This window comes from Bos mutus, chromosome 1, assembly GCF_027580195.1.
Source record: "Bos mutus isolate GX-2022 chromosome 1, NWIPB_WYAK_1.1, whole genome shotgun sequence".
NCBI classification, from domain to species: Eukaryota; Metazoa; Chordata; class Mammalia; order Artiodactyla; family Bovidae; genus Bos; species Bos mutus.
In genome coordinates this window covers 35,056,157-35,076,574 of record NC_091617.1, presented here as the reverse complement: position 1 = coordinate 35,076,574, position 20,418 = coordinate 35,056,157, and the positions used below count along the sequence as shown (strand labels likewise).

General features: G+C 36.5%; 1 protein-coding gene and 1 long non-coding RNA gene across 4 annotated transcripts in view; one reads left to right on the top strand and one right to left on the bottom strand.

Annotated features, from left to right (window-relative positions):
• Positions 1 to 20,418, bottom strand: part of ZNF654 (zinc finger protein 654) — an 83,504-nt gene that overhangs the window by 14,457 nt on the left and 48,629 nt on the right. For 2 of the 3 annotated variants that reach the window (XM_070367897.1, XM_070367891.1), the window contains exons 3-4: positions 18,386 to 18,467; positions 2,730 to 2,865 (exon numbers count right to left, since the gene is read on the bottom strand). In XM_070367897.1, the coding sequence (XP_070223998.1) occupies positions 2,730 to 2,865; positions 18,386 to 18,467 (218 nt within the window). Of the gene's footprint in view, positions 1 to 2,729; positions 2,866 to 18,385; positions 18,468 to 18,888; positions 19,040 to 20,418 lie in introns of those variants that run through there. The other variant, XM_070367904.1, reaches the window with a different exon arrangement.
• The window catches only part of LOC138987242 (uncharacterized), an 80,185-nt gene that overhangs the window by 23,649 nt on the left and 36,118 nt on the right, over positions 1 to 20,418 (top strand). The window lies entirely within an intron of this gene.

Genomic DNA, 20,418 nt, shown 5'->3' with positions numbered 1-20,418 from the left:
CAGTTAAATGATTGGGAAAATGGCAATAAAAGACAACAAAACTATGCCCAAGAAATATTTGCTGATTCTTTCTCAATCTAAATAAAGAAGCAAAATTAGAAAAACAAACAAACATGAAATACTCTTTTTTGGTGTTCTCTAATGTTAAAATATGTTTCAAATGGCACAGGATCTGGAATTTCTTTCTAGTCTAAGATTATGTACTTTGTCTTCTTACCATTATTTTCATTACTGTAAGATTAGAAGGCTAAATCCTAATCTGCCATTAAAACCATATTAATTATAGCAAAATATAATTTGAATTAGTGAAAAGTTTGGTCATAAAAGAAATACATTTTATTACTTTATAACAAAAAAGTAAGCTAAATGTAATGTCAAATAGGACTGCTTATTAATATATGTCCATTAATATATGCCCAAGGATAATTACTAAACTTAATACTTGCTTTTACACAGTTTTAAAATATATAAACACCTTTACCTACATAAGTTTATTCAGACCTAACAACAACCTCATGACAGATATAATACTTGTTTTACAGATCACAAAACTGAGTCTCAGAGAGGTCAAATGACTTGCCCAAGGACAAAGAATTAATTAAATAAGTGGCAGAGCAGGAAATGGAACCCATATTTCATAATTTCAAATGCAAAAATGTTTTAGTTAATTATATATATTTAATCAATAGCTTCTGAAATGCCTATGAGTAATGTTTTATTTGGGCTTCAACATTTGCCTTGCAACTCTGTTTATAATATATGAACAGCATACAAATATGATTTGTATAGTTAATGCAAAAATAAACTTCAGACTGATCTTTACCCTAATGATCACAAGAGTCAAGGCATCCACATTAATGAGCTTCTAGAGCAGCTTTTCCCAAAATGAAGTATGCTAGGGTAAGTATAAAAGGAGTATGTATCAAAGAACTATACATAGTATGTGCTGTGCTGTGCTGTGTTTAGTTGCTTAGTCATGTCCGACTCTTTGCAGCCCCATGGATTATAACCCACCAGGCTCCTCTGTCCATGGGAATTCTCCAGGCAAGAATACTGGAGTGGGTTGCCATGCCCTCCTCCAGGGGATCTTCCCAACCCAGGGACTGAACCAGGTCTGAGGCATTGCAGGCAGATTCTTTACCGTCTGAGCCACCAGAGAAACCTATAAACTGTGTATATAAAGGGTATCAGCCTCACACCGACCAACAATGGGTTTGTTCTAGCTCCTACTTAGAGAAACCTAAAAGTTATCTGAAAAATCCAAACTCTTCTCTCTTGTTCTCACTCTGTATGAATCTGTCTTTGCCTAGCTCCTGTACCCTCTGGCCACATTCCCCAGCTTCCTCAGATTCCTTCAAAGCTGTCACCCCTGCCTTCCCTAAATTTGATGGTTCATACATTCCCTCAGTAATCCTACTCTTCCTCCTCCGATGCAACTACTGCCTCTGTCTTCAGTTTTGTTTTTTTTTAATTCCTTTCTGAGACCTTCACATCAAGTGCTAGTTCTCCTTTCTATCCCTTATATTTATACAGTGATACCACTGCCACATGTACCTTAGCTCTTTCCTTCTAGTCTTGTCCTACTTCCCATCTCATTCCACCACTCTCATTATTTCTCCTGGTCTTATCTCTTTTCATCTTCTCTCACATCTTTTCTTGTCCCCTATGCTTGTATCTGGGGGTCAGCTTGCTTGTAAGCCCTAGAATCACAGCCCCTTCCCCACTCAGTTCTACTCACAACCCACTCCCACCCCTTTACCTGGACAAATAGAAAGATCCTAACATACTCAGGCAGTTGGTGGTGGGCAATGTTTTCTCCCCAATGTCTGAATGGTTCCAGAGGTCTTGTCTTTTCCCTTTGGCCATGTTATAACTGCACTCCATAGGCTCTCCCCATGCTCTCAAATGTGTCCAGACTTTTGTGCTTATTCTAAGTTTCGGTGACCCGAATATTCTGGGGCTCAGAAATAATACAGCAAATATATATATATATATTTTTGAAGAATTAATTAGAAATAGTTGACAGAGCTTCCTGCCTTCAAAAGGAGATTTTGGCTCATTGGAATATAGATTAAAGAGAAGGTGATGTCAAAAAGATATGCAGATAGTAAGGGGATGAGGCAAAACTCCTACTGATGAAGGAAGTTTGGGAAATACTGCTCTAGAGTATTTGGAACTGAAATTTACTTACTCATTTAATTAGTCAGACATTCACTTATGCATTCATGTGGTCATTCATTCAATAAACAAGTACTGATACTTAGCACCTACTACTCTGTACCAGGCACTAGGCTAGGTGTAGGATATGTTAGTGTTTATCAAAACAAAAGCTAAAGGAGCTCCATCCTTCATAGAGTTTCCTGTATAAGGGAGATTCCATGTGCTTAAGCAGGGTGTTGTTTTTTTTTTAAGGGTGTTCCTACTTAAATAGATTTTAAAAACATAACTGAAGTGACAAATACAAACTCTTTGTAAATAAGTAGCATCTGGATACTAAATATGTTAACACTCTGAATTTTAATAGGGAATTACTAGAGATAGTTTTACCTAATCTTGTGTCAAATCACTCTTGGGCTGGGTTAATATAGCAAATTAAACACACTTCATGTGAAAATACATTATTCTTATTCAGTACTGTAAATAAAAAACACTAATACTGCTCTAGTTAGAAAATGAAATTGTGTTTGTTTCTCACAAATGTAGGTTTAGATTTGAGTCTCCTGTAGTACCTATCTCCTGAGATGCTGGCTGGGCTTTTAGAACAGCTTGCAACACAGGATCTTCCCATGGGCCACCATCTCTAATGATTCGAGTCACCAGTTCCAGATTCACATTTCCATATCTGCGGAGGTGATTCTGGCATTCCTAGGAGAGAAAAATCATTTTGGCTTTGTGAATTTAAAGGGGTTAAAAACTAAACTTGATCATCATTGTCAATAAAATGACTGATGGTCAATAAGGCAGCTGTTAAACTATGAAAGAGAAAGGGTTGCTTCAGTAACCTAATTAGGGTGTCAAAACCCCATTAGTACACAAATAGGCTTTAATGCCAAAGGTTACACAGTTTATACAAAATTGGACTTAGAAAATCCCATTATAGCAGGGATAAAGTGTAACCTAAGGGAAAAACATAAGGGATGCATCATTGCTAGGAAAAGAACCAGGTTGCAAAAATATAAAACGTGTATGTTCAGTTATGTGAGGGCTCATAAAGTTTACATTAACAATGGCAGGCCTGACAATAAGAAGGGAATAAAGAGGTCCCTGTCCAATGCAGACTCTGGCTGGCAGGTAGGTACAGGTCCTTGTCCCTGATCCCAGATGTAGAATCTTAGATGTGGCAGAGGCTGGAAGATGGAAATTCTATTCTACTTTGTTGTATAAGTAGATTTAGAGTCTTGAGATGAGAAATGACAGGTTGAAGGAATGAATCTAGCCTATAATATGAAGACTTTGCATTAGATTTAAGGTAAAGATACTATTGATAAGTTGGGCATTAACTGATAATTTGTCTATGCATTTGTGGGGGTTACAAAAGATATTTGAAATGTTTTTATAGACTGGTGATTAAAATATGAGTTATATAACATAAGTTTGTAAACAATGTTAAAGAGAACTTGGTTTACTGAATTTATTTATTAGACTTAGATTTACATGATTTAATCATTTTATTAGGCATTTTAGATTCATTATGTACTTTGTCAGGTGTTTTTTAAAACACTTCATGGAATCTTATAATTTATAAAGATTAACTGAAAATCTAGTGAAGGTATAGATAGATTTATTTTTTAATGCATAAATTGAACTTAAGGCCTTAAGAAAAAACTAGATACTGACATTGGCAGTGCTGGAAAAAACTGGAATAAAATGCACATCACTTAAAACACAAACAACTGTCAAAATTTTTTTCTGTGCTCAAAAAATCCCTCAGACATGAAAAACTTAGTTATAAAGCGAAGCTTAGGATAAAACCACATACATTTACAAATTTTACTTAGATGAATCATTAGGCTACATATTCAAGGTGGCAATTAACATTTTGCTTTTATTGGCACTTTTCATTCATTGTTAAAATACATGAAAAAGGCTTTGTCTTCTAAGAGAACAAGGCAGCAGAAGAAATTAAGTTTTAAGACAAAGAACCGTTCCAAGAAGTACCACTAAGTCAAACATGAAAATAGCCTCTAAAAGTCACTTATGGAATTCCCAAATTAAAATAAGCAGGCAAGCAAACAAAAACCCTATAAACAGTGGGCAAATTACTTAACCTTTCTGCTTTTTCAGTTAACTCTTCTACAAAATGGATACTAAAAACACCTACTTCATAGGATTGTTGTGAGGATTAAATAACACATAGTACTGAAAAGTGCTTGGGACAATGCCTGACACATAACAAATACTTAATAAGTGCAAGTTACTTTTTTTCTAGTATTTTTAAAGATTCTGAAATTTATTCAGAATTCTGAATTCTGAAATTTAATTTTAGGACACCCAACTGCTTAGCATAAAATTAATTTCTATATTTCCATGTGTCAGCATGTTATAGCACTCATAAAAATAAGGTATAAAGTTATTGATCAGCCATGATTTTTTAAACACATGGAACACAGTAATGATCTGGCCAATGACTTAACGGATAAAAATTATAATCAGTTTCAAACCTCAAGGTAAATAAATTCCTAAATTACTCTAGACATATGTATCATTGCCCATACAAATTAAGCTACTGTAAGCTGGCTTTTGGTCCAAAGCACAAGAAATAATGTAAGCTGGATGCCAGCCCATGAATCACTGGTGAGGCTTTCAATCTGCTGTGGAACTCTTGGTGAGGCACCAATAATATAGCACTTAGCACTGCGGGACCTAAAACAGGACTTGGGTCTAAAGTCAAAAGATGATGAAACAGATCTACTGCTAATATCTTAAACCTGGCAGAAAATAAGAAACACTTGGAGGTCTTGTTAAAAGATGATTCCCAGACCCCAATTCAAACCTACTGTTTTAATTATTAAACCTACTATTTAATTATTATAATTTAAAGTTTCTAAGGGAAAACCCTAATAACCTGTATGTTTAACAACAGCTAGCCCTCAGTCAGCTCTGGCATATGTTTTCATTGTACTTCCTACATTTAAAGTGCACTATCATAAATGTTTATAGTATAAAGTATATATTTGCACTCCTACCAATCCTTCTATTAAAATTAGTAAATTAGATTAAGTTCATTTTCTAAGATACAATTATATTTAAGTGAAAGTTTTGTTTTTTGGTGCATGCATTCCTTGAGTCAAATACAACATATTTTGGAGACCACTTCTATGGGGAAGTAAATCTGGATAGGAAATAGAGATGAAATAAAGATTTCACTTTGGTCTATTTAATAAGGCACAGAATGAAAGAAAAGTTTTTAAGTATCTTTGGGCTCATTTTTCCTTAAATAGTATGGTGAATGGTTTTCAATTTAAAAGCTCTCAAGTGAAAAAGGAAATACTTAAATCACTCTAGATTTACAACTTATCTTTTCTGAGTATATTTATATTGTATTTTTAGGAGGTTTATTTAATTAAAAAACCTATATATTAACTTGGACCTATATATTAACTTAATCCTTTATTTACTCACTGCATTGTACTAAATATAATTCCCTTGGAAACTTACATTCAGCCTTGTGTCTTTACCAAAGTAGAGAGAAAACATAACTTCCTCACTCTTCTTTTATAATCTGTTTAGTTCCAGAAGACTTTTCTTTCACAAACTTGCTGTCACTTTGCATGTCTATGTAGCTGCAGGTCAGTGTTCTGGTCATTACACAAACTTAATCTGAATCCTTTTGTTTATCATAGTATAAAAGTTCTTAATACTTAAACTTCGTATTTAAGGACCTCTGAATTTACCAACCTAACTCATTCACCTATGAATGAACACCATGACTCAGCTTCTCCAGCCTGGTTTTTAACGTCTCCTAAGCTTATCTCATACTTCCTTGCCTATGCCTTTTCTACCACTCTTCCCTACAACTTTCTCCTGTCTTCCCACTGAGAAGCCTCCACTAGCTACCTCAATCCATAATAATTCTCCAGCAGTATTGAAAATCTGTACAACTCCACTCTTCTGGTACTCATTATATAGGAGAAAGGCCATGCATTACTGAGTAGGTGTTGCCATCATCTTACTTCCTAGGTAGTTAAAAGTTTCTTCAGTCAGAAAAGGAAAGTATACCAGAGAAGACATATTCTTAAATGATAGATAACTTTTAAAATCAAATTAGGATTTTATAGAAATCTGTGAAAGCAGAAGCATTATGAAATATGTCTTATTTTGAATGAAATCAGATTCCAGAATTAAGTATAAAATACCACGTCAAATTCATTCATAAGCAAGATATTGCAGCAGATCAAAGCAAAAATGTAAAAGGTATTCAATGTGATTGATTTATAAAACCAAAGACTTTAAAACACAGCAAACTCTTTATAATTTATAACACTTGGAAATGAGAAGGATCATATCTTTTATTATTATATTTTCATTAGCTGTGGTACAGTACTTCAAAACGGGTAAAATTCAAAGATGTTATGCAGATTTCTTTTACAAAAAGACAGTTCTCACAAATTTGCTGTTCTTTTCTGTGAGAGGTTTCTGAGAAGTATTTATCTGATGTTTTTGAAAAAATTAGCATTCTGAGTTTTCTAATATAGAAAGAATAGTATACAGTGAGAAAGTTATTACTCTGAAAAAGAAAGTTCTTAAGAGATGATCATTTAAAATAGATGTCTGGATGTATTTACATCATTACATGACTGTTGTTGCCCCAATTCAATACCAACTATAATGCTTGTATTTATACCATTAAAAAAATGTAATTAGAATTTTCTGTTTAAAACATCCTTCATTTGGAGCATTTTAATGAGTTTTCAGTTTATTTGTTTAAAAATGGTTACTGTTCAAGAAAACAGTGATTTCAGAAACAACAAATTTAGTCAAATTGCAAAAAAATTGCAAATTGCAAATTTTTTATTCATATTTTTATGTTTTATAATAGTTGTTGTTTAGTTGGTAAAGTCATGTCCAACTCTTTTGCAACCTCATGAACTGTAGCCCAAGAGGCTCCTCTGTCCATGGGATTTCCTAGGCAAGAACTTTGGGGTGGGTTGCAATTTCCTCTTCCAAGGGGTCATCCCGACCCAGGGATCAAACCCATGTTTCCTGTATTGGCAGGCAGATTTTTTACCACCGAGCCACCTGGGAGCCCATATAGTATTAATGAAAGTGAAAGTGTCCATCACTGTCGTGTCCCACTCTTTGCAACCCCATGGACTGTAGCCCACCAGGCTCCTCTCTCCACGGGATTCCCCAGACAAGAATACTGGAGTGGGTTGCTATTCACTTCTCCAGGGGATCTTTGGGACCAGGGATCGAACCTGGGTCTTCCACATTGCAGGTAGATTCTTTACCATCTGAGCCACAGGGAATATTTCCAAATACTATAGTATTAGTACATGTACATAAAATAACACCTATACACATATTGGAGATATATGTTCAAACTTAAAAAGTCTGAATGGGTATGATATCAGAAGTCTAAGGATTCCTAGTTTTAGGTATTATTTATTTATTTTGTGTTTGGTATCAGTTATAAAACTCATCTTCTTCTATTGATCCTAATGGCTTGGCAGTTTTCTTCAACATCTCCTGGTCTGCTTATTCTTTGCCATTAATAGGTTTGTACTCTAGTCGATGCCTTCATCTGCTATCACTCAGATAGCCGCAGTAAAGTTTCTTATTTCTCTCTCTCCCCATTAAGGTGGTCTTGAAAAGGCTTTAAAATGTTAAGACCATGAAGCATTTAAGATAGTATAAATAAAAACATTTCTTTAAACCTATTCTTTTGACCCATACATTATTGCACACACGTGGCTGCATCATTTAGTAGATTAGGGAACACTGGAAAGAAGGCTGAGTTGAGAATAGGATTCTATAAACCTCAACTCATTTGAGCTTAAGTTTCTGATCTATAAAACAAGGAATTATTAAATTTCTAAGGTGACTGTCATCTTAAAATTATAAAAAATTCACTATTTGCATATAAATTATCCATATTTCACTTTAAAAATAACTAGAAATTATGTATTTATAAGTGAACTATTCGGAGAAGGCAGTGGCACCCCACTCCAGTACTCTTGCCTGGAAAATTCCATGGACAGAGGAGCCTGGTAGGCTGCAGTCCATGGGGTCGCAAAGAGTCGGACATGACTGTGAGACTTCACTTCCACTTTTTACTTTCATCCATCAGAGAAGGAAATGGCAACCCACTCCAGTGTTCTTGCCTGGAGAATCCCAGGGATGGTGGAGCCTGGTGGGCTGCCATCTCTGGGGTCGCACAGAGTTGGACACAACTGAAGCAACTTAGCAGTAGCAGCAGTGAACTATTGGGGCTTTTGAAAAAATAAAAATATTTATGAGTTATTATCTCCTATTTAATAAACCTGATTAAATTTTTTTACATTAAAAAATTTTAGGTAACAATGTAAATGTTACTTAGTTTTTTTCTGAAGGGAAATCAATCATAAATAAAGTAAAACCACCAACTCAGTATAATCAGATTTCAGAATTAATTGGTAGTTGCCATAATAGGCGTCCCTCATGGCTCAGATGGTAAAGAATCCACCTGCAGTGTGGGAGACCTGGGTTTGATCCCTGGGTTGGGAAGATCCTCTGGAGGACGGTATGGCAACCCACTCCAGTATTCTTGTCTGGAGGATCCTCATGAACAGAGGAACCTGGCAGGCTATAGTCCATGGGGTCACAAAGAGTAGGAAATGACTGAGCAACTAAGCACAGCACAGCACAGCACTTTCAATTTAAAGACAGAAAATTTAATTTCTGCATATCTTATTAAGAAACATTTACTTCTAATTTAGTTTAAAATTATTTTTACATAGCAAGTCTGAAGATTACAAAGAAATATATTTCTATGTGTGTTATCTGAGTGTGAAAGTACAACCTACCCTACTATCAATAATTTAAAATAAGTAATGAAATGATATGGCCATCAGAGAAGTGCTATTGTTACAGTTCTAACCTGTAAGACAGACCCTGAAGCAGAATTAGGGTAGCTCCAAGATTTACTTGAACACAGGTTCCTAGGCAAACTAAATATAAAATATGACTCCGTGAATAGGTCAGTCAAGAGAACAGGTCACAATATGGGTTATGTTACAAATTGACAAGTTACTAAAGCTCCAATAAATATTGTTGAATGAATGAATAAAATTTCTCAGGTCTTTGGTTTAATGATTTATTTAGAAATATTTTATCTGGGAAAATATATATTACTTTAGGTATTAATATGTTCAGATAATATGGGAACACAATTTTGAAACTGCTTCTCACAGAAGGTCTTGCTCTTAAGCTGATATTTGTTGTTCAGTCACTCAGTTGTGTCTGACTCTTTGCAATCCCATGGACTGCAGCATGCCAGGCTTCCCTATCCTTCACCATCTCCCAGAGTTTGCTCAAACTCATGTCCATTGCATGGAGTCAGTGATGCCATCCAAACATCTCGTCCTCTGTCATACCCTTCTCCTCCTGCATTCAATCTTTCCTGGCATCAGAGTCTTTTCCAATGAGTTGGCTCTTTGCATCAGGTGGTCAAAATATTGGAGCTTCAGCATCAAGCCTTCCAATGAATAATCAGGGTTGATTTCCTTTAGAATTGACTGGTTTGATCTCTTTGCAGTCCAAAGGACTCTCAGCAGTGTTCTCCAACAGAGAAGGTTCGAGAAAGAATCAATTCTTCAGCGCTTAGCCTTCTTTATGGTCCAGTCTCACATCCATACATGACTACTGGAAAAACCATAGCTTTGACTAGACGGACCTCTGTCGGCAATGTCTCTGCTTTTTAATACACTGTCTAGGTTTGTCATAGCTTTTCCTTTAAGAAGAAAGTGTCTTTTAATTTTATGGCTGCAGTCACTGTCAGCAGTGATTTTGGAGCCCAAGAAAACAAAGTCTCTCACTGTTTCCATTGTTTTCCCATCTATTTACCATGAAGTGATAGGACTGGATGCCATAATCTTAGTTATCTGAGTGCTGAGTTTTAAGCCAGCTTTTACACTCTCCTCTTTCACTTTCATCAAGAGGCTCTTTAGTTCCTCTTCACTTTCTGCCATAAGGGTGGTGTCATCTTCAATAATTATGAGGTTATTAATATTTCTCCCTGAAATCTTGATTTCAGCTTATGCTTCACCAGCCCAGCATTTCTCATGATGTACTCTGCATATAAGTTAAATAAGCAGGGTGACTATATATACAGCCTTGATCTACTCCTTTCCCAATTTGGAACCAGTCTGTTGTTCCATCTCCGGTTTTAACTCTTGCTTCTTGATCTGTATACAGATTTCTTAGGAGGCCAGTAAGGTGGTCTGGTAGTTCCATCTCTTTCAGAATTTTCCAGTTTGTTGTGATCCACACAGTCAAAGGCTTTAGCGTAGTCAATGAAGCGTAAGTAGATGTTTTTTGGGAATTTTCTTGCTTTTTCTATAATCCAATGGATGTTGGCAATTTGATCTCTGGTTCCTCTGCCTTTTCTTTTTTTTCTCTGCCTTTTCTAAATCCAGCTGATACATCTGGAATTTCTCAGTTCATGCACTGTTGAAGCCTAGCTTGGAGTTATATTTTAAAACCTTTTAACCAGAGTTACAAAGGTAGTTTTGAATACCAAGATGAGAAATTTGCCAAATCATTTGGGAAATTTATTCCAATTAGTCTAGGGAAGGGACATGATCTAGGTTTTGAGAAGGTTTTAGTTGAATGTCAATAGTTCTAAACTTATTCCTATTAGCTAAAATAATAAAATCTGGGAGACACACTGGTCTTATGAAGATGATGAATATATACTCTCACTTCTTTTTGTGTGTGTGTTAGTTGCTCAGTCATGTCCGACTCCTTGTGACCCCATGCACTGTAGCCTGCCAGGCTCCTCTGTTCAAGGAATTCTCCAGGCAAGAATACTCGAGTGGGTTGCCATTCCCTTCTCCAGGGGATCTTCCCAAACCAGAGATCGAACCCTGGTCTCCTGCATTGCAGGTAGATGCTTTACCATCTGAGCCACCAGTGAAGCCACTCTAACTTCTCAGGGGAGATCAACATTTGCCCCAGTAAAACATGGTGGACATAACAAGCTATTTACACTCCTCTCTTGTGGCTGGTTCTTTTACTTCTGATTATTTTTTGCTCTTCAAGATGCTATTACAGTAAGATAGCCTTGGGCCTCCTCCTGTTTGTGAGTTTTTGTCCCCTATTTCCTCCACCTCCTTTCCCTACTCACACAAAGAAGGTCAAACAGATGGAAAAATAGGGTAGAGTACCAAGAAAAAAAAAAGCTTAATTAAGACCAACTTCTCTGCTCAGTCGCTCAGTTGTGTCTTTATAATCCTGTGGACTGTATCCTGCGAGGCTCGTCTGTCCATGTGATTCTTCACACAAGAATACTAGAGTGGGTCGCCATTTCCTCCTCCAGGGGATCTTCCCTGACCCTGGGATTGAACCCTGCATCTCTACAGAGCTCTAGCAGTAATGCGTTTAGATTACAGGTTGGGGTTTTGTTGACTACTTCAGGGTCAATCTCTTCCCCCGCCCCCTAAGTTAAACAAGTGAACAAAAATCTATATAACATTTATTTTTCTCTTGATTAATAAAATGATACATGGTCTTGACTTGAAACAAATTAGGGAGATATACATAAAAACGCATAAATCTACCATTAATTGGGCATCATTCAGTTCAGTTCAGTTCGATTTTCAGTTGTGTCCAACTCTTTACAATCCCATGGACTGCAGCATGCCAGGCTTCTCTGTCCATCATGAACTCCCGAGCTTGCTCAAACTCATGTCCATCGAGTCGGTGATGCCATCCCACCATCTCATCCTCTGTTGTCACCATCTCCTGCCTTCTTCTTTCTCAGGATCAGGGTCTTTTCCAATGAGTTGGCTCTTGGCATCAGCTGGCCAAAGCATTGGAGCTTCAGCTTCAGCATCAGTCCTTTCAAGGAATATTCAGGACTTATTATTTCCTTTAGGACTGACTAGTTTGGTCTCCTTGCAGTGCAAGGGACACTCAAGAGTCTTCTCCAGTTGAAAAGTATCAATTCTTTGGCACTAGCCTTATGGTTCAACTCTCACATCCATGTATGACTACTGGAAAAACCACAGCTTTGACTATATGGACCTTTGTTGGTAAAGTAATGTCTCTGCTTTTGGGCATCATTAGTACTTGGATATTCCAAAGATATTTAAAACTCTTGCGTCTAGAATGTAACTTATCTTCTTTCTAGATCTTCCTCTTCCCCATATGATCAATGCTCAGTTAGTGAATAGCACTACTCTACATGGTTATTTGAAAGAAGGAAATGGCAACCCAGTCCATTATTCTTGCCTGGAGAATCCCATGGACAGAGAAGCCTGGTGGGCTGTGGTCCATAGTGTTGCAAAGAGCTGGACAGGACTGAAGTCACTTAGCACATACATGGTTACTTCAGCTTAAATGCCCAAGAATATACTTGATTCCTCTTTATTTTCCTTACTTCCATCCAATCAGTACTATAATCTGAGATCTCAGTTGTTGATTATTGTGTGTATACTTTTATTCAAAATTTATAGTTTCTTTTTTTCAGAATAATTTCTGATATTAATAGGATTTTCATAACAACATATTAACAATAGTGTGCTTACTTTTACTTGTTTCTTCAGATCAGTCCTATTTTTTTTTTCCCATAACCACTCTGTGTAAATTCTTTGCTTTGATCACTTCTAAATCAGCTGGTTTCTTTCTTTCATTTTCCTGATAAAAGATAGGTAGCTGGTTTGTTTTCTAAGTATCTGGACTATTTATTTCTGTTGCCCTCTCTCATAAACTACAGGGCTTGGCATCTGTATTATTAAATAATACTTTTTCCCTTTAAAAACTCAGGATATTATTTGTTCTGCCATTTGTTACAATGAAGAAGTTCACTGCAGACCTGATTTTATTCTTTCCTTTATGAGAACCCTAGTTTTTCTATGTGAGTCCTGCATCTGTAGGAGTTTTTTTTATCCTAAAAACGAAGACTGTAATAAGATATGGCTGTATGTAACCATGAATTGAAAATTAATTTTAAAAAATTATTTACTTCACTGGTTTGGTTTTTCTTAGAGCTAGTCTGCTGTTGATAGCCTTCACTACACTTTTAATTTAGTGGTTTCCTCTCCATATAGTATTTTACTTCCATACATCCTTGAGGTTGTCCTTTCTTTTAAATTTCACTTCAGTTTCACAGAAGATACTTGAGACTCAACCACAGCAAGAACATAACTGATCCTTAAAAAACAAACAAACAAAAAAAAGAAAACACCTTTTATCTTACCATGTAACTGATGGTAATTCATGTTATTTAGTCTCTTCATTCATCTCTACCTAGAGTATTTATAACAGAGAGCTGTTTTACTAATGGATAAATAGGTCTTTGTCAAATTTTTCAAGTCCAAACAGAGAAGGTAAAAGTTTCTAACTATGATTTGTTAAGAGTAATGGCCTGTGAGGCAGTAAATTATGAGGAAGCTACAGCTGGAGCTGTACAGCTGAGCTATTCAGAAAACGGTCTTAACCTCTGGGTATTGGGACAGGCTGCATTTAATTTGGGTCATACCATCATTCTCTCAATGAAAGGAATGCTCTCATGCAGAGCCATACATGCCATTTTTAATGTAGATTTAACAGTCACATCACAATTCCTGTTCTGTTGGTTCTGCTGCACACCTAGTGTATTTTCAGGAAGCACCAACCAGAATGAGATTGGCCACATACCAAATGACCCACTATTTGCTATTTCCTCTGGCCTCTACTGTTACAAGCTGGTGGGGGGAGCCACATATTACTGGATAGCACTGGATGGTTCTCTCTTTTATCTCTGTCTCTCATTTCCCTATTTAATCACATTCAGTTAACCAACTGCCGATTTTATAGCATTCACAAGGAATTTTTTTCCAAATTTTACATTATTTTTGTCATTTCATTGAGAGTCTGTTTAATTAAATTAATGGATTTTGGAGACCAAGTGTAATGAATTCAATTACAAGCGTATGGAAAGCTCACCAATGAACAGATTAAAATAAAAATAATAATAATGAAGTTGGTGCATCACACAAGAAATGTGTCATCTTATGTTGAGGTAAAGAAAAATTACCAGAGGCCAAGTTCCAAGAAAGCAAGCTTTTAGGAGCCAGCACAGATCCTCCTCATCTTACAATGGGGTTAAGGCCTAATAAACCACTGTAAGATGAAAATACCATAAGTCGAAAATGCATTTAATACATCTAACCTCGCAAACATCATAGCTTAGCCAAGCCGGCCTTAAAAATGCTCAGAACACTTCTACTGGGCTTATAGTTGGGAAAAGTCATCTATCACAAAGCCTATTTTATAATAAAATGTTCAACACCTCATGTAATTTATTGATTATACTGAAAGTCAAAAACAGAATGGCTGTCTGGGTACAGAATGGTTTTAAGTGTACTGGTTGTCTACTCTCATGATAGCATGCCTAATTGGAGCTACTGGGAGCTGCTGCCACTGCCCAGCATCATGAGACAGCACCATATACCATATCATTAGCCAGGAAGAGATCAAATTTCAACATGTGAAGTACACTTTCTACTGAATGGTACGCTTTCACACCATCGTAAAGCTGAAAAATCCTAAGTTGAACCACTGTAAGTTGGGGACAATCTGTATATGGAACATCTGGCTCTAAGAATGAAGTTTCCTCTTGGAATAAAGCAGAGTAAAATATAGTCAATGGATAAGAAGAATAAGTAATTTCTACCTAAACAACTCAAGGTTTAGGAAATCTGAAATTCACAGAAGAAAAGAATAAGCTTAAGAGGTAGGTTTTGATTTCATCATGAAAAACAGAAATCCTAATAATATGACTTCATGAGTTCACATACTTCACCAGACAGGCTATAGGCCTTCCTTAGACCTTAAACCTGATCATTTTTCTAAGAACAACGCCAAACGGAGGACCCTATACAGCAAATACAGTTACTGTTTCCACTTAACAAACAATGAAACTGACACTGAAATTATGTAACTTGCCCAAGATGACAGAGTGGCAAGTCGGGAAATGGGAAGGAAATGGGTGGGGGAAGAGAATGAACAATTAACTCAAATCTGCCAAGAATGTTAGTCCCTTGCTAATTCAAAGTGTGATCTAGGGACCAGCACCATCAGCATCACCTCATAGCTTTTAGAAATGCAGATTCTCAGGTCCCAACCCAGAACTACTGAATCATTAATTTGGATTTTAACAAAATTCCCATGTGATCTTTATGTACACTAAAGTATGAGCACCTGTGTTTGTCCTACTTCTTGCAGAGAAGAGCATGATGTTAGCTGGTATGAATCTGTATGAAAGATGGATAGAAATGTACCACTTGGGAACTAGGGCTTGTACTAGTAGAAAGTATTAAAAAAAAAAATTCAAAAGGTGACATTGGGTTCGTCATTGGATTATCAAAGGTTGGTCTAAAGCCTGGAGAATTCACAAGCTTACAAATGTGAGGTTTTAAAGGAGTATACATGATGGACTACATATTGTCTTTTCTTGAGTCCCTTAGGGCACATGGCTGGGGAAGCACCAGCAGCAGCGGTTCAGTTAGAAAATGAAGACTATTCTCCAGATAAAGCTAAAATGGGTACAAAAGGTGAAATTTCTCCAAGGAGACAGAAATTAGAGGCTTAGGAAAATTTAGAGTAGGAGTGGGCCACAATATCACAAGTAGCAGAAATGTAGAGACTGAAAACAAACAGGAGAAGGGGTGGGTTTTAGAATTTGTTGAGGAAACAGAAAACTGTGCAAACCTATTGAGGTTGAGGAACTCTCTATTGAGTGATTAATTATTGAGATAACTGAATGGAAACTCTGTTGACAAAGCGAAAAAAGGATATACCCTTCACAAATATTATGATTTCACACATTTAAAACAGAAGTCAAATACTGTCTCTCATCAACTCTAAAAACACTTCAGTATTTCCCACTGAAGTCATTTGTCACTTTCTAAAATACTTGCAATTTACAAAGGTTTGACTTCTTGTCTTTCTGTCTCTAAACTAGAATTAAAGCCCACAATAGCAAGGTTTTTCTGGTTTTGCTTATTACGGTTTTTTGCCAGAGCTTAGTGCATAGCGCACAGTGGGAACTAAATAAATATTTACTGAAGCAAAAATTCAAGAATAGATTGCTAAGGACACAAGTGTCGAAGGAAAAATGGAATGGAAAATTATTTTAAAATACCTGAATATAGACTCTAGTTAGAATGCAGTTTCCATGAGAACAAGTATTTTTACCTCTTTGGCTCAATGTAAGGATGGATACAATAGAAAGTTCAATATAAATGTAACTGATTCTAAGATGTGTTTTTTTTCATATTTTTTTTAACACTAAGATCATATTGTTTTACAATACTATCTGAATCCATGTCAGCCTGGTAATGGTTATGATGTAGTTGTCATTCTGAACGCAAGGACATCAAAGACAGCATGAAACCTTGCCAGACGGTTTACTGGTGACTCAGAATAAAACCCAAGAGACCAGCAGAGCACTCTTTTAACTCTTGGATATCAAATGGTATAGGTACAGATAATTAATCTAACTTAATACCCCTGAAACAGGAGTCAAAAGGTGACTAAACAGAACTTATTGTAAGTCATTTTAAGCTTTTAAAAACCCAGTACAAATGACTTCTAGTTATTTTATTAACTATTTTAGGAAATGCTACATCACCAACACTTTCGATGCCACTGAAGACAAAACAGTGTAGAAAAACAGACACTGATGACTGGAGATGAAAAGCAATTCTAGAGTCAGATTCTGAGTGTGAAGAGGTTTTAGATATACTTTAGCCAATTAAGTTTGCTTATAGTTTTCCTATTTTAGGACTTCCCTGATAGCTCAGTTGGTAAAGAATCTGCCTGCAATGCAGGAGACCCTGGTTCAATTCCTGGGTCGGGAAGACCTGCTAGAGGAGGGAAAGGCCACCCACTCTAGTATTCTTGGGCTTCCCTGGTGGCTCAGCTGGTAAAGAATTCACCTGCAATGTGGGAGACCTGGGTTTGATCCCTGGGTTGGGAAGATCCTCTGGAGAAGGGAAAGGCTACCCACTCCAGTATTCTGGCCTGGAGAATTCCATGGACTATATGTCAATGGGGTCACAAAGAGTCGGACACAACTGAGCGACTTTCACTTCACTTCCTATTTTATTTATGTACCAGAATGATCAATCATAAAAATCTGTTTTAATTCAACCTAAAACACTTTAAGTAAACATGAAATACAAATTATAGGGGAGAGAAAGCATTGCACAACTTCTCTGTGACTCATGATTTCCTTCCTCAATGTAGAATGCAGTATGTTGTCCCAACAATTATACCCCTAGGGGGAGCTCAAAGTCCATCTTCCTTTATGTGTGTGTGCTCAGTCACTCAGCTGTGTCTGACTCTGCGACCCCACGGGCTGCAGCCCACCAGGCTTCTCTGTCCATTGGATTTCCCAGGCAAGAATACTGGAGTGGCTTGCCATTTCCTTCTCCAGGGGATCTTCCCGACTCAGGCATCAAACCTATGTCTCCTGCATTAGCAGGAGGATTCTTGACCACTGCGCCACCTGGGAAGCCCCACATCTTCCTTTATTCCACCCCTAAAAAGGGCAATGAGATACTGCCAAGGACACATTAGTGAGCCACAGTACTATATATTGCTTCCCAACAAAATGGTAAAAAAAAACATCAAATGATCTTGTATCTACAGGTGAGGTCTTAGATCTTTAGTCATTCCCTTCTAGATTTACTCTTCATTCATAAAGTGTATGCAAAAAGAAAAAGAAAAAAAAACCCTGCCTCCTCTCTTGGGAAGGCTATTAAGGAAATAGATGAGAAAATCAGAAAATAGCCAAGGGGAAAAGTGGCATGGGGACAGACAGCCTGCTTCTAGTCTAGGCAAAAAGAGTGCTTTTTCTATGGCTAAGGGCTATGCATGGGGTTTTGCAACAAAAGCCTTTAGCAATAAAAAGCATGCTAGCAATAAAAGGATATGCTTGGGAAGCTACAGGGGGTGGTGGCAGCATGCTCCAGTCTAGCAAATAAGGAATTAAAATCTAATGTATGAACTGCTTAGAAGTACAGCTAAAAGTTATTTTAAGAACTTTCTTTTCTGCTAATGTAACAGAATCTTAAGCATTGTCGCATTAGGAAATCTAGAAGCTTATAATCAATAAATAATCAATATACTGTTTTCAGGTGGAGCAAAAGGATCTGTTTCAAAGGTAGATTAAAATGAAATTAATAAACTGTTTTACCTGGAATGATCCAAGAATATCCTTTAAGGGCTCTTCATAAAATTCATCTCTTCCAAAGAACAGCAGCAACTCAAAGAAACTCCTAGAAAGAATAAGCGAATGGATTGATTTTTTTTGCCCCAATTTAAAGATTATCAAGAAATAACAGTTATATAATATCAGATATTTAGTTTTAAAATACTTGGCTTTGAAAACCTATTAATCATTTGAAGTAAAGTGAAGTTAAAGTCACTCAGTCGTGTACGACTCTCTGCAACCCCATGGACTACATATAGTCCATGGAATTCTCCAGGCCAGAATACTGGAGTGGGTAACTTTTCCCTTCTCTAGGGGATCTTCCCAACCCAGGGACTGAATCCAGCCAGGTCTCTCCGGCATTGCAGGCGGATTCTTTACCAGTTGAGCGACAAGGGAAGCCCATTAATCATTTAGGATTCATGTTATGTTTTTGGTAAAATTACAATAAAAAGAAATATACTGAAGTTCTATATCAATAGAATTACTTGAGTCTAGTAGTAGGAGTAGAGTTAGTCACTCAATTGTGTCCAATTCTTTGTGATCCCATGGACTGTAGCCTGCCAGGATCCTCTCCAGGCAAGAACACTGGAGTGGGTTGTCATTCCCTTCTGTAGAAGATCAAACTCAGGTCTCCTGTTTTGCAACCAGGGAGAGAAAATGCAATGGTATACCAGGTGGCAAAAATATGGCTACATGTATCCAAATGATTAAAAAATCATAGTCTCACTTGAATCCAGTACAACAGACCCCAGAGAAAAGCAAAATCTAATTTTTTTTTCAGAGGGATATAGTGGTTAGTTGCTCAGTCATGTCTGACTCTTTGGAACCCCATGGACTGTAGCCCTCCAGGCTCTTTTGTCCATGGAATTCTCCAGACAAGAATACTGGAATAGGTTGCCATGCCCTTCTCCAGGAGATATTTCCAACCCAGGGATCAAACCCAGGTCTCCCGCATTGCAAGAAGATTCTTTACCAAATGAGGCACCAGGGAAGCCCTAGAACAAGGTAGGACTCCCCAAAATATAGAGTAGTCTAGAGCAGAGCTGGAAAACTACTGTTTTTGTTTTTTATTTTTCATAATACATGAGACAAGAACACTTAAATTTAAAATTTTAAATGTTAAAAACCAAAAAAAAAAAAAGGCGGGGGGCAAGAGAATAGTATTTCCTAACAGGTAAAAATTACATGAAATTTAAATATCATTGTCCGTAACTACATTATTGTTCAAACAGAGCCACATCCATATATTTATATATTGACTATGGCTGTGTTCACACCAGATAAAAAAACTGAGTAGCTGCAACTAGACCTTACTAGTTAAGCCTAAAAATATTTACTATCTGGCCCTTTACTCAACCATGGTCTAGAGCCAACACTGGGTTTCAATCTCAGCTCCACTATTTCCTTTAAATGTGACCCTGAGCAAGTCACTTAGTATCTCTGTGTCTCAGTTTCTTTATTTATAAAACAGGAACAATAATAATAGCTATGTCTTGTAAAGCACTTAAAACAATCCCTGGCAATGCTATATAGGTGCTTGCTAATAATAATACAGAACTATTTTTATTATTAATATTGCCATCAAAGTTTCCTTCAACAATCTAAGAGGAAACCTAAAGTCTTCACACATGAGTTTTTCCCAGCTGTGCATATGTCAGTTTTGTTGAAATATAAGACACCAATTTTTCCTTACTTAAATTATGAAGATTTTTAAGGTATCTAAAAAAATTCATCAAGATGTTTTTCTTCAAAAATGTATTATTGTATAATGTAATACTGGAAATGTTGAATGTGTTTCATACAATGCTTAATATTTGGATAAACTATATATTTAGTATAATGCTTAATATGTAACGGTCTATACATTAGCCAATTATAATTAGTACTAGTCCTAATTATAGGTTACCTACAGTTCATTTAACTAAAGTGAAATAATTATTCATATTAGAAATACCTAAATAAAGTTAATTATATAAAAACAAATTATTTGCAGTGGGATGAGTATATTACAGATG